At 37.4% G+C, this 23,966-nt stretch overlaps 1 protein-coding gene across 2 annotated transcripts in view; it reads left to right on the top strand.

The window, feature by feature from the left end:
- The window catches only part of ARHGEF3 (Rho guanine nucleotide exchange factor 3), a 120,360-nt gene that overhangs the window by 29,618 nt on the left and 66,776 nt on the right, over window positions 1–23,966 (top strand). The window contains exon 3 of one of the 2 annotated variants that reach the window (XM_030500560.1): window positions 12,198–12,264. In XM_030500560.1, coding sequence (XP_030356420.1) covers window positions 12,198–12,264 — 67 coding nt within the window. Of the gene's footprint in view, window positions 1–12,197; window positions 12,265–16,821; window positions 16,861–23,966 lie in introns of those variants that run through there. The other variant, XM_030500563.1, reaches the window with a different exon arrangement.

Genomic DNA, 23,966 nt, shown 5'->3' with positions numbered 1-23,966 from the left:
ACCATTTACTTCGCTTTTCAAGGTACCTGGAAAAATCAGATATGCAGAAAGATGTATGTGTGTGGTTTCAAGAAAGCCTAGTTTCCTCAGGAAATGGCTTATGACTGTGCTGTCTCTCTTGCCAGTAACTTTTCAACCCATTGCTTGGTTTCATTTTTAAAAAGATATAAAAAAATATCAGAGCCAAAACCCACAAGATTTAATGTAACTGTATCTGGGTGGGGGTTAGAGACCCCAGTTAGTACCACCGTTGTGAGGAAGGCTGCTGGAGAGCGCAGCCATGTTCTGTTGTTTGGGCAGGAGCCTACCACAGATGAGTTGCTCTGCACTAACCACAGCCTTTGCATGGCAAGTGTCACAGGGGTAAAGAGAGACAGAATGCGCTGAGGTGTGGGGTGAAACATGGGGCCTGCTTCCACAGGAAATCAATCTTCATCAGTTCTACCCCTTGCAGTGTCTGTTCCAGCGAGCCTATGTTGTCTGCTTATCATGTATGCTCGATGCTGCTTCTCTGTTCTTTACGTTCTGATTGAGATCACAAGGTCACATGCCGTGCATAGGATGTGACTGCTGCTTCACTTAATTCTGCTGCCACATTACTCTCTTAAGAATGAGAAAGCAGCTTCTTATCATTAATCTTTACCCTTAACAAAGAGCCCATACTGGAGCATTAGATTTGCAAGGCTGAGCTCTGTATGTTCTTCCTTGCTATGCCGCTTCTCCCAAACAATTGACTCATCGCATTGCTGCATATCTATTCTTTCCCAGTTTGAGGCTGTCAAGCTTAAGAAGATCTAGCTATGGGGCTATGAGACAAATAATGCCGTTAATCAATCTTGCAGCATCGTTAAACTGTGTTTAATGCAAAAGGCCCCACTTTTCTTAGAGATGGAGAGTGTGTTGGGTGAAGTGAACTCTTTTCATATCGATTTTTCATAGAATCATAGAACAGCATTTTTTATGCATTTGGATAAGTGCTGTACCAAAAGCAAGATGCCGTTTTATTAGTCAAGAAATACACTATAAGTGATGGGATAAAATTCAACAGCTTGTCTTCAGAAACGTATTCAAAAGAAGTAGGAAGGAAGTAGGGTAAGATTTATCTTCTGTTCCTGTCACTCTGGCTACCAACAGTAGTTCTGGTGTCCATGGCCATAAAGGAAACACTAAATAATTTTGCATCATCATTGATCAAATCAGCATCTGTTTTGATTTATTCTCTAGAGGTTTATGGCTGTCTCACTTCAGCTGCTGTATTAAGTAGGAATATTGTCTTTGTGTTCTGGTGAAAATATAGAATGAAACTGTGCAATTGTGCAACTGCTAACATTCAGCAGTGTAACAAAAAACCCAATTACCAATGAGTCTAAAACTAGTAGTTTCTGCATGTCAGAGTGAATCTTCTACCATATATTATAAGATTGTTATAAATCATGGAGTATTTCCTTGGGGGGAGAGGGTGAGTGGAACAAAACCAAAACAAAGATACTGTACTAGCTTATATGAGAACGTCATCACGTATGTCAACATGTGCATAACAATGTGGCATATAACAACGTATGCCACGTTTGAAAAGGGGAATGAGAATGCACACTGAGACAAAAAAATTACATAGACATGGCACTTGCTGCTTTGACATACTTCAGACAAATTGCAGAAGGAAAGCAACTAAATACTTGTATTCAGTAAGGTAATTGATAACAAATCTCATAACTAACATAAAATAAGAAGGATACAGGCCTTCCTGTTTGCAGGCATGGACAGCTTGAAAAAGATGAGGAAATTTCCTCCACTGGCAGATCAACTCATCACTGGTCTACTCTTCTCCAAAATCCCGTTTCATGTCTGATCCACTGATCTCACTTAACATGTGAATTCCTGGTTTTGCAGGAATTGTATTAATTCAGAAAGAATAAAATAAAAAGATCAGTGTGTGTGTGTTCGCACATGGGACAAAACAAAAAATACACACTTTCAGACTAATCACCGGTATTGTGTTTTTTTTAATTATAGGATTCTGTACTTGTAACAAGATTATCAAAATTTTCTATGTGCTTTTGTAAAGTGGTCTTGGGCTGAAATGCCTGTACTGTAGTTAGTGTATTTATATTGAAGAGACTAGAAACCATAACTTGTTGCTGACAGAAGTAGAGATAAGTGACATTTTCTGTCCTGTGTTGAAACTTTGATTAGGGCTTTAGCAGAACTATAGTTTCAACAGGTTTTACTCTACTGCATTCAGGGTTTCTATAGTAATTTCTATGGCAACAGTGATGCAGAAAATGTTCGCACAGGAACCCAGCTGTGAATAATAACTAACAACTGAAAACGTTTTGCTTTTCCATCTCAGGTTAAATAGCCCTTCAGAAATTATTGAAATAGTGAAAGCATGGAGTTTTTTGCTTGCTTAGTGGGAAGTCATTCTACTACGTAAAAATCCAGATATTATGAAAGGGGTGTTTGGTTTCAGGGTACAGACACCTTTTGAATATAATGCTGAAGCATCATCCCTCATTCAGTGAAGAGTGTTAAAAATATTAGGTGTTAAATTTGGCACCGGCTTCAAATGTTTCATGTTGTAAAGAAACTTCCAATGCCAAATATGTAGCTCAAAGTCTTCCACTCAGAAATTATAACTTAGCTTTTATTACCAGTAGTATTTGTTATGTAAATGGGTTTACATAATTCTTGATGATGAAGCTATCTTGATAGCCTTCTGACCTCACTGTGCGATGAAGATCAACATCACAACAGTCACATGGTGGAGGTCACTATTTGTTGACTTCAGTGTCTATTTATAAATTGCCTTCAAAACCTCTCTGCAGAAATGAATTAGTCAGTGTTTGTATTAAACAGAATATCCTGATGTCAGAGGATGCAATATTTATTGAAACTGTTTGTTGTTGAATCTAGCTCTCCTTGAAAGCATAAACTGGCCTTTGTGCGTCTAGTTGTCTTGTTTTGTGTTTATTTCACTTTAATTCAGAACAAAGGGGAAACCAGTCTGGTGTTTATGATATGAATAAACTCTTAAACTGAAAGCATTTTAGGGCTTGATTTGGTAGCTTTACTGTCATAGACTAAGACAAAATGCTTATGGAGCTCAGGGGATTTATGGCCACAAAAAGAAGTCTTATGAGTTACATCAAACAAGAGAAACAAAAGTGATGGGTATTGAAAGGACACTGCTAATTCTTTTCAAGATCTAAAAGAATATATTAAAACTGAATAAGAAAATTGTGAAGATCACTTTGTTAAATATGAGGAGAAAAGAGTTCTAAGCCCAGGGGTCTGATAGTTGCTCTTGCAGTTATTTATGCAACTTAAGAATTAGTGTGCAGATGGAAATGAAGATGAAATCACTGTTTGTTTCCTTTGGGTTCCTGCAGTGGACAATCTGCTAATAATGTGAAAACAAGTGAAAATGTCTTTGTGGGTCTAAAAGTTGCTTAGTTTGATCTTGATGTATGTATATACCACCTATTGCTTTAAACTTTGATTCAGGGCCTCTTGTAGTTAATTTTGGTGCACATAACATAACTGAGTTAAACCAAATTCAGTATACTGGCAACTTATTAAAGCAAACTGGTTGTATTGGGTACATAACTACTAAAAATGTTTGCTTGCCTCAGATGTTTCAGCTGTATCTTAAATATTTTGTTAAACTCAGTTGTGTTTATCTTATCAGACTGGAAGTGTGCTCTCCTGGGGTTTTTATTCCCCTGAAAGATAAAAGGGTGTTTAGTTGGGTTCTTATCTTTAAAAACAGCACCCAAGGAGGAGGGGGGGAGAATCCCGAGGCATGGGGGAGAATCCCAAGTTCTGTTGCCTGTGGTTTAGCTTTGGCATAGTGAAATACTGGCTCATGTCCTGAGGATGACCCAGTGTGCTGCAGAATGTAACCTTAGGTGAGATTTTCATGTCCAAGTTACTGAACTATATGTGACAAAACAGCTAAATGGAATTTGCCGTGACAGCCTGCAATCCTTCAGACATGGCAGAAGGCAGAACTAGGGTACCCATAAAATTGTGTTATAATCGGACATTTGTTGGGGGGTGGTTACTGGACACCGAGGTTAAGTCATGGGCATGATCGCATGCACTTGGAGAGGTTTCGTTTATTACCTCCAGTGGTGACAGGCCTGCTGTAATCTCAAGCTAAAACTTTCTGGTCTGTCTGCATAGAAATTACGGGAGTGGTTCTTGTCACTCAATGTAAGATTATTCTTCATGCAAGAATAATCTTTCTCAATGAAACAGTATTCTGAAAGTTACAATCCTTTGTAACTGAACACATTTAATAAAAGCAGGTTTCCTTCCTTGACTGACTGGCTTGGTGCCATATCCTTGAGAGCAAGGTGTGAAAACATCTTACAGTGCTCTTTAGAAGGTGTGCAGGAATTTTTCACTTTTCAACACAGAGAAGCCTCTAAATTGGCTTAATAACATAACCATCCTATTTGACTTCTTTGTTACAAACCTACATTTTTGGCCTTTTAAATTGAAATACAAGCTATAATGCAGAAAAAGATGAGGCTGCAAACAAAGGGATAAGGAAATAGCAGTATAGGAGTTATAAAATCTTGTATTGAATTGACTTGCCCCCAAATGTTACTTATTTTAAATAGTGTTGCCCTCTCTATTCTGATCTTTCTAAAAGCCTGTTAGTGAACCACAGCTTCTCAGGAGTTCATGTTTACCTTCACAAAGAGAGCCAGATGATGTGAATCCAGACAAAAAGGACTTTCAGAAAACACCCATTTCCTTTATCAAGAACATGATATGATTGCACTTGACTGATCATTTTGAGGGTGTTAGTAGCTTCTCTACAGACTTAGAATGCTGTTTGGTTGGGTTTCACAAAACGCTGAGAAATCCCTGGTATGCTTTCTCTGGATGAACCTTTTTGTTTCTGTCTAACCAGTAGGTATCCAGTCTTGCTAAACTCAGTGGATTTCCCAGCCTTAGGTTCTCAATGACAGCTTACTTCTATTTTGAAATCAAAATATAATAGACTTGTTCTCTTAACTTGAGCATGAATATTGTGAGGTTTCTGCCCGAGGCTTGCTTTTTCTCACGCTTTCATGATTGGGGCCATTTAAGCATCATCATCAGATCTTTGTTTTTCCCATGGGCCAGAGGATCTTATCTGGATGGCTGGCTGTAGGGTGGAGATGAGCAAGCATTTCTTTTTAATGAGGAGTTGTTCTCTTTGTAAAGAATTCAACATGTATCTGTGATACAGCAGTGGGATGAGGTAATGACTAAAAATTAACAAACATGTTGCTGCCATTTCTTCTTCCTAGGATTCTTGAAACGCTATAGGAATAATTTTAGACTGTGCATTCAAAGCGAGCCAGTGAATAATCTTTCTAATCTTACAGTGATTTTGTTACCGAAACATAATACAGGACTCTCTTCTCACCCTCCCCAGCATTAATGCAGCCATACCTTTGTCAAACAGCAGAAAAGCCTGCAGCCTCCTCCTGGCTAGTAGCCAGGGCTTTCTGCTTCACTTGGGAATAGAGTTCATGTATGTCAAGGAGGATGCTTTTATAGTCATACATATCAGACATAATTTATTGCATTAATCGGCAGTAGTTATAGATTAAGAAATATGTTTCAAGCTTTAAAACGAGCTCATATTTCTTCAGAAGATGAAACATTACAACATTAGGAATATCTGATTTTTAGATAAAAATGTAGAATTTTGCTTGGTCTTCAGCTTTTTTTCCTCTCATAAAATTTTTTTCCTCCTCGTAAAATTAGTATTAATTTTTACAGGTAATGATTCAAATGCAGAAATGAAAGAAATACATTTTTCAGCTTCTCTGGGGTTTATTAGTGATGGGCTATTTTATGGTGCTGTGCATTGATTCATAGTATAAGTAAACACGTTCTGAAGCAAGCATGGGAAAAGAGTAGGTGTGGGACAGCTCACTGGTAGAGGTACCTGCTTCAGTGCTGCCGCTTTCATCTGCATAGAGCCAGATTCACAAGGGCTGTTTTTCTTTCTTAATACGTTTATGACACATAGTTCATGATAGTAGGACAATAGAAGATTATGTTAGTATTCAGGAAGTCAGCCCAGCTGGTAAAAACCAGCCATCTGTTTCGGGTTTTTTCCTTGGTGGGTATTTTTGTTTCCCTCAAGGTAGTAAGTGTTCAACTACATTAGTTATTATTGTACATTAATTTAATTATCTGTAACTTAAAATATCCAAGAGAGTCAGTATTGTTCATAATTATTGTTCAAAGCTAAAATGCTCTTGTGTATCTCAGGCTTCACCAGGTAAACCATGTTGAATTTTTTTCTTTGTAATTAGTATCACAAATATCCCAGTATGTTAAAATAAAAGTGCTTTACTGAACAGTACATCGTGTACGTTTTTGATAGGTTGAGCAGATGACATTACAAAGAGAAGTTCTGAACAGTACATGCTATTTATTATTTAACAGTATCTTAATAAAATATTCACAGCTGTAGTAACAACCTTTCTTTTTTTGCAGACTGAAAAGAATTTTTACTTAGCACAGCTTGTCTCTAAGTGATTTGAGCTTTCCTTTTATTATCCGAGAGAGTATTCATGTAGGTTGGTGAAATGCCCTTTTATCTTCAAACAGATGTAGCAGCTGAGTAGTTTTAAACAAAACACAGCTTGGATATTCATATCTAAAAAAATACTGTTGTAGTTTCTGATTCTGTGTGCGGGAGGGCTGCAGGATCGGATAAAGATGTAAAAGTTACGTGAGCTTAATGTAAACTGGCATAAATCGTTCATTTATCTTGTCATGCTTCAGGAAAGATAACACACTTTTGTTAGTAAATGTAATAGGAACTTTAAAACATTCGGTGCATGTTGTAGTCCTTAGATTCTGTTATATACATATCTGTTGTCATTATAACCTACAGCACAGTAAAGGTTGCACAAAAAACCTCCGCTGATTTATTTGGGGAATCATGTTAATTTGGTGTCTGAAAACTGGGCCTAATAAAGATTTCAGTAAGGATGTCTTTGTCCAACAGATGTTTTCATTGTATCTATTCATAGTACATGTGTGAGAGAACCTAAACAGAAAACTGCACATCTTAAGGACAAAAGCATTATTTTATGACTCTTAATTCTTTTTCTTAGTATTGTCGACGAAATTCTGGGGAACGTAACTGGGTTCTGTCCTGAGTTGTGTGCAGAAAGAACAGCTATCGGTCATAGTCAGTCTTGGCAAAACTTTACATTTTCACTGATCTGTGAATGTTATTGCCACTGGTGAAAGGTGAGAAGAAAAAAAAACAAGCTTTAATTGTAAGTTCTAAGGTGGAACTGGAATATGCAAGGTATGTACTTAACTAATGTTGTTTGGGGTTTTTTTGCTAAGTCATTTTAAGAAGGATCAATGTTTTGTTTCCAGACAAACCTTTATGATAGTCGTGATTTAATATAAAACACTGGATTATTTTTCTGACTGCAAGCAGCAGATGGGACAACCTAAACATACTACAAGACAAATAATACCTACTTCAGCCTTGATGGAGATACTTTATTTTTAATTCAGTGAAAACCAACCGATGTTTATCCTTAATCCACTTTAGTAATTTATTAGAGTTATGGCAACATCTTGTCTTCATTGTATACAGACTCATGTCATACATACTTAGAAAGAAAACAACTTTCCTCTAGCTGTGGTAGTTTTTTTATTTTATGGTTTATCTTTCTCCCTGCCTCTACAAGTGCTTTTCTTTTCTAAAGCTTTGCTCTATGCGGGGCAGTGTGTAATAACAGCCTTGTGTCACAAAAAGCATAGGGAGTAGATTTACTATAATTAAGGTAATTAATATAAATTAACTGATGGATACTAGAAGTTCTAGAACTTTTATTCATGTTGGCTTAGGACTTGGAGTGATTCTCATGGATCACAAACTCAGGGACCTTACAAATCTTAAGCCAATAATTCACTGTGTATTTAATTCTGTGGTCATTTACTCTTCAGACTACGAAATAATGGTAGAAGCACCCTGGTTAAAGACAAAGCCCCACAGCTCAGAGGATACTTACTACCAGTGTTGAAAGTTCCTGCAGTATAAGTGTTTTCTTCAGTAAAATTCCAGATTATCCTTGTTGAACAGCAGCATTACTAGGAAACTGGCAGGCAAGCAAGTCAGTATGGTTCAGTCATTCCCTGGTAAATGTTTCAAGAGCTCTAAGATACATCTGAGCAACTAAGATGTGAACACTCCATTTTGCATGGCTTATTTTGCCAGGGTTAGAGCTTAAAGATCAAATGGGAGATGAACAGATAAAACCTGTGCTAATGAGGAGGAGGAGAAGGAATTTGACACTCAGACTTGGCTGCAAGTTGAGTGTCTTCACGGGTTGCCTATCCAAGTGACAGGCCCCCGCTTGCACTTTTCTCCACCCGGATGGACTTGGTTTCAGGCTTTTATTTCCAAGGTAAACTTGCCATAGAGACCTCTAAACCAAGCTCAGCTGACAGGTTTGGTGACCCCCTCCCTGCCACAGCCTGAAGAGTTCCTGCATAATCCCACCTTCTAGTCTTTCATTCTTAAAGCTGCAGTAGTGGGGAGGAAAATGTTTTGGTGACTTCTAGCTAAATGAAGGAAGATCCATCTGTAAGAAAGGTCAAGTATTATAAATTATAGCTTTTAAATTACTGTTGTAAGTAATTGTAGGGAGGAACTCCTCTCTTTCCCTCACACATTATGTACTTCCTTTTCTCAGCCATGACCTTAGTATGTGATAATCTATTTGGTGTATTTCAAGAGTGCTAGTCACGGTGCATGCAGTTACAGGAACCATCCCTGTCTTGTTCGTGACATCTGAAAAAGCCTTACTGTGTTATCCAAGTAATTTATTTTAGACTTAGGTGCCTAAGTCAGATCTGCTCATCACTGTTAATGCTTATTCATTTGTCTCCTCTTTGCATCTTTAAGCTAATGTTTTATTTTGTTCTGTCTGCTACCTACTTGTGCCAGTGCCGACTTTTATTATTTGTCTGGTCAATTATTTCCAAACCAGGTGGTTCTAACACACGTAGTGATATAATATCCCTCCTATCAAAGCATAGCATTTATTGGTTATTTAAAAAATAGAATTCATTGACAGTTTTGTAGCTTTGTGGTTTTGTATATAAATTATCAAATAGCAGTTTAGTATTTTAATAGTTTTATAATAGAGGCAGGCTGTTTCTTCATTAGCTTGTATACTGCTGCAATTCAGACAGGAGTTATCCAGTAAACAGAATGTTCAGAAGTAACAGGAGAAGTGTCCTGTACAAAAAAGAACAAGACATTGATTTAAAATTTATTTGAAAGAAGCTGCAATATTCTAATTATTTTCAGTACAGTTCTCACTGATATTGGCAGTTGGGAAGACCAAGAGATCAAAATAACTTGAAGATAGTGAAGGACCAAACTTAACACTGTAATGAGGTTTTGGTTTTGGTGGAACTGTATTTTGTTACTTGAGGTGCAGTTGAGAACCAGAACTTCTATTTTATTTCGTTTTGATTTAGGGGTGTATTCAGCTGAAAAATGCTGGTTCGGAATGATGATTATAAACAAGTTATTAATATATTTAGCCTAGGCAATTTCTAGTTATGGGAGCAGTGAGATTTCTAACCAGTCTGTCAGTAAGATAGTAGGATGGTACTTTTGCAGCTTTAGTATCTTGGTAAGTTTGAGATCAGCTATATGAAATGCTTGCTGGTAGTGGGAAATTAAACTTGATGTGTTCACTGTGTTACAAGCTTAAGCTTTGAATGTCCCTGATAGAATAGAAAATAGGAAAGAAGTAGCCAGGCCAGATGGATAAAAGCAAGAGTTTCTGAAAAAATGATTTAAGGTAGCCCATAGGGTGGTAAGTAAATTTAATGCTTCAGCCTGATTTCTGCTCATTAGAAGAGCTCTGCACACACTGGGTAAAAAAAAGCAATTTGCAAAGAGTTTAGTTCCACCCTGTGTATGTATCAGATCAGGCCAGTGAGTCATGGAGGAGCATACAGGGATTTCGATGTTTCACTGCCTCTTTAATTAACTCCTTTTAGTAAAACTGGCTCATTTCATTAGGCTGCTGTATTTAAGGCTCTTTAATAACACTACAGTAGTATTACAATAATAAAATGAGAGCTTCGTTCTCACCCAAATGAATTAAGGCTCTTGACTGATAAGGAAGGAGGATACCTGTTGTGAAAACTGGCAAAATACAGATTTAATATTGTCTGCTCTCTATAAGGACTGGCTGTTGTTGTGTAGTCTGGGATGCTTTCAGTGAACGGGAAAGTTACAGATGGATGATAACATGGTTAGTCATCAGTCTTCTAGTGGATGGCCTTTGCTTTAGTATAGATGAATGATACAGCAAACTTATTGCTTATTACAGAGTTCGCAGTTCTTGTTACAGAATGATTGTGGGAGAGATAATTTTTAATGAAGCTTTCTTTTCCCTTGTAACTGTCCATCATAAATCCTGCTATATTGAAAATGTCTTTTAGTTCCCCTATATTCAGCTTAACTAAACCAGAACTAGTGCAATTCTTAATGAACTGGGAAAATAAATGCATGAACAGCATTAAAATAGCAAATTAAAAATGCAGAAATGTAAGTTTAAACATAAGATTTTTATTTGTTTTCTTTTAAAGTTCTTAAGGAGCACAGCTCTCTATAGGAAGTTCCCAGTACTGACTGGTTCTGAAGTGAGATCACCCGTGAATAAAAAGAGTGCAAAGCACTGTTAGGACAGTTTCTAATCCGTGTAAATTGCTCTTGTTAATAACACTTTTCTCTTTCCATAATCAGTTAAAGTTCCAGTGACACTTTTGGGTTAGAAGTTCAGTTTCTTAATATTTGAACTTGGAAAGCTGTAACAGGAAGATTTATTAGAGGGATGTTTTTTAATGCTAACTAAAGGTTGTCATGTATGCTGCCTTGTGCTTTTTAGTGGTTTTTATCAATGTGTTTCAAATACTGATATTCTTTCTGGTTGGGTGGCTGTCAGAAAGAAAAACCATAAAGATTTACGTCTCAACCTTGGTTACAAAAATGGCTCAGTTCTCGTGATTATAGTTTTTGTGGTATGTTGGCATCTAAAACCATCTACTGTGATCATGGCTTTATGATGTGTTTTAATGTACATAATAAAAATGTCAGCAAATATTTTACACCAAAATAGAGAAGACAGAAAAAAGAGAGAACTATTGCTATCCTGCCTCTACAGAAAAGCAAGTGGGGCACAGTGTGTTGGAGTCCTTCAGAAACTACAAGTAGCAGCAGCGACTCCTGGATCTTTCATGTGTTAGTCCAGTGCTTTAGCTGCAAATACGTGTTCTGTTATTGTTGGATGGTGAGGTTTGACAGGCAGCCATTTAATTTGGTATTTTTTAACCAAGTTTTTTTGTTCCTGTTGTTATTTATGATGGCTTCTGTAATCTGTACAATTGCATGGTTGGAGTTGCAATGTGCTCAGCGCTTAGGTCCTGCTGTCAAACAATTTGTTGGTTTGGTCAACTTCAACAGGTCAGTCAAGCTTTGATCTGACTTCATGTGTAAAAGCTCAGCAATGTTTGCCTACCTTTTGTCAAGTCATTTAAGACCTTACTGGTGAAAAGCACTTATTAAGAGTGGAGAATGCTATGGTTGCTTTTCAGAAATAATTGTGCAGTGATAATTATAGGGTAGGAGAAAGGTTTTTGGAAGGAGTAAAAACAGAAGTCAGCTTCTAGTTTTCAGTGTCGCACAAAGGTATGGCTAGCTTGCTTTATGTTGGTGCTTTGCATAGCTTTCCTGTTAGGATTAAAGGCTTTTCAGTGTCCCCATCAAGTACAGCTGGCACTCTGCACCATCTTGCATCACATGGCGTAATTGCAGCTTCATAGACCCGCACTGTTCAGGTCAGGGTTGTCTCTGGCTGTTGAAGATGAGTAGGAGTAACGAGTTGTTGTCAGACATCAAGTCAGTGTGTCTCTGAAGGCTTGTAAGGCTGCCATGTCTCTTAGCTCTCAATCTGAATTAAAACATTTAACTGAACTGAAGAGAGAAACCTGTCAGAAGAAGAGCCAAGGATATCTAAGGTGTCTTAGTACTTGAAAACTGTATTTTCCTTTTCTCCATCTGTTATCACTGTTATTGATATAGAAAATATGACAGCTGAAAATGTAACACTTTCCTTTGTCTCATCATGCAGGCCGAAACAACAGCAACAGAACAATTTTTCCTTGTTTCCTTCTACCAAGGGCTGGAATTTCAGAGGGGTAAGTTTTTGATATTGTTTTGGTCATACTCTGTAACGTTCCCTCCTGCTTCATTCTGTTGCAGTAATTTTGTAGTTAAACCATGATCTGCAAGGACTAAAGTCATGGCAAACAATTACAGAAAGGAAATTTCAATTTTTTGACCTCCCAAACAAAAGCTGGTTGGTTTTGGTTTTTTTTGAAAGCCTTTTGTGTGATTGGCTGAGTTATTATGGGGGATGGGGGAGATAATTTAATGTGAGTTAATATACAGTGGGATTTAAAAAGAAAAAAAAGGGTGTACTGTCATATTTGAAGATAAATCACCAACTGAACTGATGCATGCTGGGTTTTAAATGGTTTTTTACTCTTGTAGAGGTATTTCTAAAGTTACGTATTGAGAGCTTGTATATGTGAATTCTGCAGAAGTACAGTTGGAGAATCATAACAAAAATTCCACGGATTTCTTACAAGGCAGAAGGGAATAGGTTTTATTTCTGTTTGAGTGGCTGAGCAAGTAAATACGGAAGCCTGTGTGTTCCAACAGTAATTAACTGAGAAGGTATATGAGGAAGCAATGCAAGTGAAACAGAGAACCTTAATATTTGCTGGTGATATAAATGAGCTTTTACTTGTGTCTGCTTCAGGTTTCAGAGGTGTACTTCTCATGTAGATTAATTCTTTGAGAGTCATGTTGTCCACTCTCTGTCCCCCAGAGAAGGACTCTTCATCAGGGACTGTAGTGATAGGACAAGGGGTAATGGGTTCAAACTTCAACAGATGAGATTTAGTTTGGTTATAAGGAAGAAAGGCTGCCCAAGTTGTGTATGCCCCATCCCTGGCAGTGTTCAGGGCCAGGCTGGACAGGGCCTTGAGCAACCTGGTCTAGTGGAAGGTGTCCCTGCCCATGGCAGGGGGTTGGAACTAGGTGATCTTTAAGGCCCTTCCAACCCAAACCATCCTGTGATTCTGTGATTTGAAAAACTGAATGTGATTGGTGGTGGCGTTCAGATGGCAACGGTGTGTTTGCCTTGTGTGTAAGTACTGTAGCCTAGGGTATCCCAGTCTAGGAGTAGGAGTTGTCACTACGTGTTGTATTTAAGTCACAGTGTTTCTGTAATCTTTTGGTTAAAGGGCTTTTCTGCCGTGGAAACTTCATTTGGTATAATAATAAATTACCATTACCTGTAATATGGACTGACCTACACTGAATCTGAAGAGTTCGGTTTTGCATTCAGGAGACCTTATAAAGGTGTTTTCTCTGAGCTTCTTCTAACAAAACATATAAGTAGAAAGAGATTAAGTGCTTTGCTGAAAGGGTAAATGGTATTGACGGGTTTAGTGATCTGTGTTAGTTGCAATATGGTAAACTGCATGAAAACTGAAAGGATTTCTCACAATATCTGGTACTGACCTTGGCATTCCAGTTTGATATTTTAAATAGAGCATTCTCTGTTGTATACTGTGAGCTTTTTATTTTCACCATCTATTTGTTCCGTTGCACCACAAAACTACAGGGATGAGGTTGTTAGCATTCCTGAGAAGATAGTTCCCTCACAACAGCATTGTCAAGAATGTGGGGAAAATACTAACAATTTGTATATTAGTAGGAAATTTTGAAGCCAGTTTAAAATTGACTCTAGTATTTCTCCCAGTTCTCAATTATGCTGGAAAAGTAATCATGAAGGAAAGTAGATATGGAAGTACTAGGAAGAGTATTGTTGCTATGAGTTGTAGCTGAAGAAACAATGATCCCAAGTTCAGAGTAATGGCTCACTGGAAGTAAGGGCTTAGAGCTGGTAAGTGTGGTGGCATGAAGTCCGTGATCCAAGCTGCATGGCAGAGGTGGAGTACACAGGGGTCGTCCTGAACCCAGGACAACAGGTACATGAAGGACACAGAACTGGGCAGTAAAAGACTTCAGAATCCATAACAAGAATCTGAAAAGAGATAGGAATAGGTAGTATTAGAGAGAACAGGCAGTGAGTAAGGGACCTTCTGCCTGCTGCCTTGATGTGTGGAAATGAAGATCTGTGAATTCTCTGCTGTCTTATTTTTAAGGAAACTTGCATGTACTAACACATATGTCAAGTTCTCTAGTTCTACTATGTCATAGAATGCATAGTAATGGGCAGTTGCAGTTAATGGTTTGAAATAAACTACTGCATCAAGGGAAGAACCTGTATCAGTTGTTCACTTGAGCTGTTTAGATGCTGAAACCAGGACAGCTGAGCTCTGGAAAAGAGCGCTAAGTCTCTGTGGATGTTTGCGTTGGGTCACTGTCAACTTTATTTTGATGGATGGAAAAATTGTGTTACGAAAAGCCCCATGAGCAGACTTGAAGTCATAAAGGTTTTTGTACAGATGGTGAATGATAAAAGGTTAACTTTGATGTCTTCTCAGACAGGAGTTAAACCTGATTGGGTAAAAGAACTAAGGTAGTGTTGACAGTGGAGCAGTGCCATGCTTGAGTATAACAAACAAAACTCTGGAATGGACTTACGCATAACTGGTGTTTTAAACATCTGTGCTATTTCTGTATTACAGGCTATAATACACGTTCATTTCAACCATCACCAAAAAAAATGAGAAGGTGGTTAAGCACCAATTGTCACATTGTGTTCATCTACCTGTCCTCACCTTGCAGTCAGTTCACTGATTTTTTTTTTTTAGTGTCTCTGTACCATGCTGATAAAATAAGTGTGTTCAAGCATCCTTGAACATACACCAACGTAAACCTCAAAGTAAGATAAGGAAGGCCCAGATGCTAAACATATACCAAGGAAACTCCTCTGCACTTGTCTTTTGCTCTTCTTTCTTAAATATATTTTATCAGAAGAAGCTGTTTTTTCTGTGTTGAGCAGCTCTTTCTAACCCTGTGTTAGAGATCACACTTAATTCTCTCAGTGAGGATTTCCATGACAAGATGATCTCATTTATGCATATCTACCAATGCCGTTATTTTTAGATAATGGTAGCAATTAGTTCCAGAATTTTGGGCATGTTTAGGTATCAGATGAAGAGAAGAGAGGGTTTTTTTACCTTTTTTTTTTTTTTTTTTTTTTAAATGCAGAAATAAATCCTGGTTTAAATTAAATTCAGACATAAAGTCTAAATTTAAAATTCCTTAAGGCAGTGCAGTCTCTCTGCTATATGCTCCTCCCATATGTGCGCAAAGCATTGGGTTCATTTGGTCTTGGAAGAGGTTGTATAGTCAGGTGGCCAGCAAATAGATTATTTTAGAGGGAAGGTATTTCTAGTGAGAATTGTAATTTTGGTGGAAGAAAGATAACCTGTAGAAACAAGAATATCGCAAACTGGAGGGACAGTGTGATGGGAAAACCAGAACACAAAAGATTAGGTAGTTGATGTAGTACTTGGAATAAAGCAAAGGAAGATACTGGGTATAAAATACAGGTCAATTATAACGAAAAGAACAGCACAAATCTTAGCACAAGAGATTGGTATTAATCCTAGTTTTGTGCTTTCTTCTGGTTGCCATTAACTCTCACTCTTTTTCTCGTCATCTCCGTGCTACCCTTCCCTTAAAATCTTGATGCAGTTGGGTGGCTTACCTCACCATTTGGTGCTTATACATAAGAGCCAGCAGTTCAATATGTCTATGGAAATGATGTGTTATGTTGCCATGCAGGAGGGGAAACAGTTTTATTTAATAAAGGCTCCCATCAAATGAGGATTACATTTGTACAGTCGTGCACGTGCAGTAATAGAAGATGTCAGGATTAAAGCTTCTGTGATTGTTTGGTAGTTATGATACAGTCTTGAGTTACACATTCGTGTGCTATTTTTTTCCATGGTAAGAGTAGTCAGGCTTATAAATAAGAAAGTTCTGAATTCAAGAAGACTAAGAATCTCTCCTGAGGAGTTTCAGATTTCAGCTTCTTTATCTGCCTTCCCTCCTGCTCCCTTAATATCACCCGCTTTCTGTTTTTACCAGCAGGATCGTTTTCTAGACTTAGTTATGTGAATGGTGGGCTCCTGTTACTGAAAGTCTTTGACTTAATATTTTTTAAATGATGTATTTAGATACATTTACAGAAGTAGCGATACATAATAGTCCCACTGTTGAAATGATGACACCGGGAGGACTATGAATAAGCTGCCACACAATCAAAAGAAAAGTAGTTACCTGATTAATGAAGAATCTTGGGGTTGTAGGCATAACTGAAGAAGATGCTGGTTTTGTCTCCACTTATCACTGTGTCTCTACTGTTCCACCAAGAGCTAGCATCATTTCCTGCATGTTTTAAACATCTGAACCATTATGATGGTGTCTCTGCTTTTCCCCCATTACACACCAAATTTGGGTGAAGAGCTTCAGTGCTAAAAATAAATAAATAGTGAAATCCAAACCAACATTTTCTACTTGAAATAGTCCCAGGCATGTGTTTGGAGTGCAGTTGTCTAAAGATTGAAGATAATTTACTGCAACTAGGCTTCTTTCTATTTCCTCCTTTTTTTGTTTCCTCTTTAGCTTTGCAAAAGCACTTGCCTAACCAAGCTGCAGATGCGGTCACCTGTGAGGAAGCCTGATCTAATTTATGAGAAGCCTGACATAAAAATGTGCTAAACATGCTGAAGGTCAATTTTAGACGTGTAAGTGGTTTCTTTGCTAGTTTTGCTGCAAGGGTGTTTATGGGGAAAAAGGTGTCTTTCATGCTAAAGGAGAAGAATTCCACACTTTTCAGACAGTGTTTATGTAATACCATGTTTATTTTGTGCAGGCCAGCAGACTTCAGTTATTCCTTTCGGGGTGCATGAATCAAAACAAGATAAAAGTTTCCAAGAAGTTCTTTCCTAGCTTTAAATTGATGATTAATTACATTAATTACTAATTACTTACTTCCACAGAAAGCACCTCTTTACCTCTCATGGATTCTGGCTGGGTTTACTTAATCTGTGTATGCACTGATACTCATTTGTTTAAGCAATGATGTTACCTGTAATAGGCTCTTAGAAGTGATATCAGACAGACCTTTATTCACAGTTGTTGAAGCAAAATTATGCACTAATGTCTGTAGATCGAATGTTCTTACATACCATTATCTCATACTATGACCAATAATTTGATTTTAATGATTTTAAAACACAAGTTGGCATCCATATTCTAAAAGGCACATGTAGTTTTCTGCTATTTTAATATACTTGTATGTTGTATACACAATTTAAATAGCTTTCTCCGCGATGGGGAAAAAGTTTCCTTAGAGTAATTGACAGCATAGCTGTGAGCGGAATAGTTACACCGATTAAAAGTCATAAATGAGTTCCTTCAGGTGTCACGGACAGACTCCTCCACCGGGGGGAGTACTGCTGGCATCCCTGCTCTCCCGTCCCTGCTCGGGTACTGCCACTTCCCTCCATAAAGTCTCCTGCCTCTTCTAACCTCTGCAGTAGAGATGCTGCGTGAATGCTTGATCCCTGACCCTTGTCATCCTCCTTTTTCTTTGAAAAGAAAAAGTACAAAATATATTCCTTTTTCTCCTTTCTAACAAATGATGTGTTTCTGTGCTTGACCTGCTCCTTTTAGACCTCTTCCCCCTTCTTCTTCTAGTGGGTTTAGGCTCTTCCATTTCAGAATTTAGTTGCCCCAGCACTACTTCTCTTTTACTGTCTTTGTTCAGGCTTGCTTTTATTCTGCCTTTGTGAAAGTACTGTTGTGCCTCTGGTCAGCATTGACTTTTCTTGCGCCAGAATGTCTCTGATACATGATATTATTAGAAGTGCTAAGAAGCAATTCTGTAAGTCTTTTGGCTTTAATGTATAATAAGATGTATGCTGTAAACATAAAGCCTGTATAATGGGCTTAGTAGAAGCAGAGTTTCTCTGTGGCCTTGTAGTTCTTTCTTTAGAGCACTGCAGGAGCGGGGAGACTTTACTTCAGACTGTTGATAGGAGCAATGTAGGGGGCAATAGGAGTGTTAAAAGTTCCCTTCCATGGTTTGTAGTTCTCTGACTACAGCTTATAAAGTGTAGCAAGTAGACACCCTGGACACTGATTTTTATTTGTAAAAGAGTTGAATTTGATGTCTCAATGCTTTATCTATGGGCGGAGTTTTAAATGTTTTAGCTTATTATTGGTTTTGTTTTTGAACAAACCATTGGAATTGTTGTTGATTAGTCACAAGACTAATTTCTCTTGGAACAGCAAGGTTTATGTTGGCAAACAAATGGAGATGCTATCAGAAATGCATTGTGTGGCATTTGCGTAACTGGATAGCAGTCAATTCCATCTGCAGGTCCAAAACACACAACAGAATTGTTGTATTCTTAATGTATACACTGACGTTAAAAAGCAACTCAGTGTAACCAGTTAGACAATTGTGAAGGATTCAAGAATGTATTATTCCAAACTGATGTGCTGACTCAGCATGGTTTAATTACCATAAGTTCTATTCACAATATGTAATGTTAAGTTAGTTATGTCAGTGTCTTACTTGAAATTCCAGCAAAACATTGTTTGATACATGTGTTCCTAGGTCTGTGATAAATGGCTGTATCTTTTTGTAGGATCAATGGGTGGTGAAAATTACAATGTTCTTTGTATACAGTAGAACTGCAAAACCAATGAACATGTGCTGGAGAGACGTCTGTGAGGTACTTGTAAATGGGGTACAAAGGAGAATGGTGCAGGCTGACCTTTAGTCTTCACCAGGTTTCTAGGAGTCTGGGACTCGGGCAGAAAAACCTGTGCCTGTTTTAGCACGAGCAATAATGTCTCATATCTAGAGAGTGCTGTAATGCTTAGCAGTTGCAATGTTTCCTTAACTCAGCTCAGTAGCAGTTTTATTAAACTTCCGCAGCTTTTACATCCAAAATAATCTGTAAGTTAAGTACATAGCCATTAAACCTGTCCAATTACCTAGTTTACAGGGCTACTTTCCAGTAATTACATGCTAGTTATATAAAATACACTTTAGATTGCATGTTTCTTGGGGCAAGAATTTTGAGGCATGTTTATAGAGCACTTGGCTCATGCATTCTTGAAATGAAGAGACTATCATAGGCTTTCACATCTGCAAGACTTTCCATTATTGTTTGTATTGTAAAGGATGGGTATTCTGTTTATTAAAGCCCAGTTATTCAATTAATATTTTGAGGTTTTTCTGATAATGAAAATGGTGTGATATCTCCCCTTTGAAGGAATTTCTTAAATTTCATGTTATCTTTTCACTAGATAGGTGTTTTCTTGAAAAACACTTTATGCAGTCATTCTGTTAACGTTATAGGGCTTTATTTTATGGATCTTTGTAAGTGCTTTGTAGCGAGTTTATTTTTATTCCAGGTGTGGTTTGTTATTTATAGGAGAAATATTCTGTATATGCTGTAAACCCTTCATGGCAGCTATATTTCACATACAAACAATACTGAGCTAGAAGCAACGTGATAAAGCAGATAGCCTCAGAGAATGACAATTGGACCAAAGTTTGATGTTTTGTTATATAGCAGATTTCCTGTCTTTAATCATAGATTGGGTGTTACCTTGTACTCCTGCTGTCATTTACTGTTCTTTTCTTTGTTCAACAGCAGATGAACTTGACCCCTGTTCAATTTAACTCAGACCAGACTCTGCCCATTTCTTTGTATTTGTTTCTCCCCACCCCACCAGTGGCTCCTCTTTGAGAACATGGATGTGAAATTACTGTTTCCTGTGACTTGGTTTCAGAAACTTCTAATGGTTAACAGAGTGATGCTCTTGTCAGCTGAATTTGATGCTACTCAGTCTGAGAAACAATCATTTTAGAAACAATTTTGAACTAGATATTGATATTTTATTAATGCTACACTATTTCAGATCAGCAATTTTAAAATGACTAGTAAACATGAATGGTTGTATACATGACTTTGAATTGCTGTTTTTGCTTGTTTTTACTAGTCATGATGTTTGCAGTAGAACTTGCTGTTACCACAAGCTGTTACAAAAGTGTGTTATTAACATCACCCTTTCCCTTTGTACCAAATCATCGTGATGGTCTGTTGTGTTATTTCCTAGTGCTCAGACTGAAAAATTTCCTGGTCAGTGTAAGTTGATTGTAAAAGTTGCCAATTTGGCCGTGCTGTTTGAGTAGAACTGGAGTTTCGAATAAAGGAGTTTCGAATAAAAAATAAACAAAATGGGCTACACATTTGGACAAGGTTGCGAAAGCATTGCTTGCAGCACGGGGAGATCCCCTGTGCTGTAAGAGGTTTTTATTCAAACATCTGCCTCTCCATCTCCAGTTCCACAGGTTCTGATTTAGGTTGTCAAGTTGAACTTGTGACAGAAAGTTAAACAAAATCTTTTAAGGACCAGGAGAGAAGAAAATCCTTTTGAAAACATCTGAATGAGCTTATAAACAGTCCTTAAGAGCTGATACAGAACGAAGAGGAAATTTGAGTTCCTCCTGATGTTTTCAATTGGAAGAAGCATTTTGAGTGGGTTTGTTGGTACTCTCTCTGAAGACTGCCGTTCATCCCAAATGTAAAAGGGCTTTTGCAGCCAGGTTCACTCTGAGACATTTTAGTCTTAGAATGAGTCTTAGTTTTTTTTAATCTAAACATAAGAACAAGATTCTTCTTGACAGCTAATCCTATTTTCTGTGTTTAGAACATACATAGCAATTAAAAAGTATGGCCATATTTTAAAATCTAGCACAAATGCACAATAAGAGCAATATGGTGGTGTCTTTTATTTATAGCAGCCTGGAAGCAAATTTTGTTACTACAGTAGCAACCAGAAAACAAGGTCTCAATTTTTCTAGGTATCCTGAAAACATAATAACAAATTATTCTATCTCTAAAGAACTTATAATCTAAACATTTGTAAGAATGGACTGTAACATTTCCTAAATAATACTAAATTGAATTTTTTTAATAAATTCAGATCTTTTGGAGCTCTTAAATTCCATTTATGATGACAGATTTCATAATTTCTGGGTTCCGCTGTGTGTTTTGAAATGGGATATTAAATCTAATGGAAGATATATGAAGCATTGTATATAATGCCATCCTAACATAGTTTGAGGTAATGTTCTAAAACTCTGTAAAATGCACATTTAAAAATATTCACTACATTGGTTTTCATTCAAAAATTGATCAGTGGTGCTGTTTCCCTTTAGGTTGCAGTTAATTGTAAAGCTTTTCAAAGGGAGTTAAATTTAGTATCCTTAAAACACTCATAATGCACAATAGAAAACAGCTGAAATCAGTCTCTGTGCCAGTAGGCTCCCCACTGAATTTGGAAGGCTTATTTCTTTTCCAAGCACTGTTTCAAGTTTTCAGTGGTTCACAACATCAAAAGAAGTAGTCTTAAGTTTCAACAATCACTGTGTCCTCAGATGGTAGTTACACCAGTCCTAAGAAGACTAGATTGCATGCCCTGACTGTAAGGATCCTAGAAGATTGGAGAGAATCACAGGGCTTTCTGAGGGTACTCCGTTGGGCAGTGACTTGTGCAGTTTGGTGTGACACTTGCTTCTGGGCTACTGTAGTCCTATAAGGAATAACAAAAATGATTCTCAATGCCTTCAGAAAATCTTGACAGTCTTTCACATTCTGGGAATCATCATCTTAGAGTTCTCCAAATCATTACATCTGAGACTGTATGTGAGAAACTCAAGATAGTTTCTACTATGAGAGGTGGGATGGGCAAATTTGGAAGTCTTGCAGAGAATTTGCCACTAATGAGTGCATCTCCCAGCTCTTTGAAATAGCCAGGTCAGGCCTCTGGATCTCTACTTGATTGTAACCACAGAATTAGGAATCAGTTGACACAACCAGGCCACTTCCTAGCACATGCCAGTTAGGTGGAGGCCAGCGATCAAGCCTGTGAGGTATTACGGCAGGAATTTCAGTTAGATAAAATGCTGTCAACGGCAATCCAAGAGGTGATGTCTGTAGGTACCATAAAAGTGTCATGGCTCTTGTTGAAAAAATTGGTTGCTGACTGGTATCAGTTTCACATCAGCAGAAACTTTTTATTCTAATTGAGTTTTGAACAGATGAAATATTGCACCAGCTTGCTAAGGACCCGTTTTCTTGAAAAGTGAAGTCTGAATTGCTGTTAGCTCAAACTCAAATTTGTCTTGACATTTTTGCCTACTGGAAGTCTGCAGAATTTGAGGCTGGCGAAGCCAGCTCTGAGTTTGTAGATCTGAGCGAATCACAGAAAACTTTAATAGGATAAGGACAGGTCAAGAGTGAGGTGTAAGGATGTAGGGTACACGAAGTAATTATCTCTGTGTGTGCATATATATACTTTTTTTCATATATATATATAAAATTTACAGGATACAAGATATTTAAGAAAAAGCAAAATATTGCTGATTAAGTTAATCAAGGGGAAAAGGAGATAACTGTGTTTCTTTAAATTACTTTTTCATTTGCTCAGGCATCGTATCTTAAATCTACGTATTCATTCATGTTTGACTCCTTAGTGCATGCCTCTTTCTCACTGTTATTCTTCATTTTCAGACTGAGCTATTAACCTTATGAATTAAAGAATTTTCAGTAACCTATAAACCTCTTATTAAAACAAATTTTGAAGCAGTTCTCTTAGAGCGGAATTCATCCTTAAATGATGGGAGCAGATGAAGCTCTGTTGGTTTAGAAGTGGAATTGCTCGGTTGCAGCAGGTAAAGACTAGAATTAAATGCAAATCCCAGATTTGCCTCATACATTTTCAGTGCTTAAAGTATTGTGGAATATCTTCACTGAAAGTAAATGCCCTAACTTATTACACGTTAGATACTTATTCGTTATTTCTTTCAGCCTCTGGTAGCTTTGCCTTCTACCTGCATCTCTTTTCAAACGTAGAACAAGAAAGTGTGTAATACTGAAGGTTCTGCAGAACACACGCTATTTGCCCCTGTAGAGGAACTGTGCAGTTATCAGTTGTGAGAGTTAAATGTGTTTCAAGCAAATACCTTGAAAAAACCTTGGTAAAGCAGGGCCTTGTCTAAGTATAAATGGCAGGCAAAAGTTCAAATAATTTCTAATCTTCTTATTGCATATTTTTATTTGAATACTAGTGGTAGTGTTAACAAAACAGGGGTTTAATGGTTAAGGTTAGCAAGCTATTAGCAAAGAGCACTCGCCCTCCCTGCACCTGAAAGGTTTTAATTCTAACTTAACAGAGGGAATGTAGTAAAAGAAGTGGGCGTGCTTAGATAAATATGTAGTTTGAACCTTAAATCTTTTAATGTAGAAAGTATGACAAAAATGTGTTCATTTTATGTTCATTATACTGAAAACCGTTTTTTTTTGTCTGCTAAAATGAAGCTATTGACTAATCCATTCAGCTGTTTCTCTTGTCCATTATGGATGCTTGCCTGAACTTTTCACACAGTTATTACTTAAGTCTTCAACAAACAAAAAAGTCTCTTTGGAATAATAAAAGGAAAATATTCACTCATCTAATATGAATAATCTGTAAGTCTTCTAAACCCAAGAATGCACTATCTTACTAATGTATAGAAATTATTTTAGAAGGCAAACACTCAAACTTTTCACTGTATTTGTAGGGTGTGTACAAAGGATCAGAAAAGTTCCAAGATTTTACTTTTCCCTGTATTTGCACTTGTTCTTTACATTAGATTCCACATATGCTTTAAGAGAAGAACCAAATATCATATATCTATCAATAGCTCCTTTTTACTAGTTTCTGAGGACAAGTTTCATTTGCCCAAAATAGTTAATTCAGTATGTGATGCAGGAAAGCTGCAGGA

Source organism: Strigops habroptila, chromosome 11 (assembly GCF_004027225.2).
Source record: "Strigops habroptila isolate Jane chromosome 11, bStrHab1.2.pri, whole genome shotgun sequence".
Classification (NCBI taxonomy): Eukaryota; Metazoa; Chordata; class Aves; order Psittaciformes; family Psittacidae; genus Strigops; species Strigops habroptila.
This window is presented reverse-complemented; position numbering and strand designations above follow the sequence as displayed.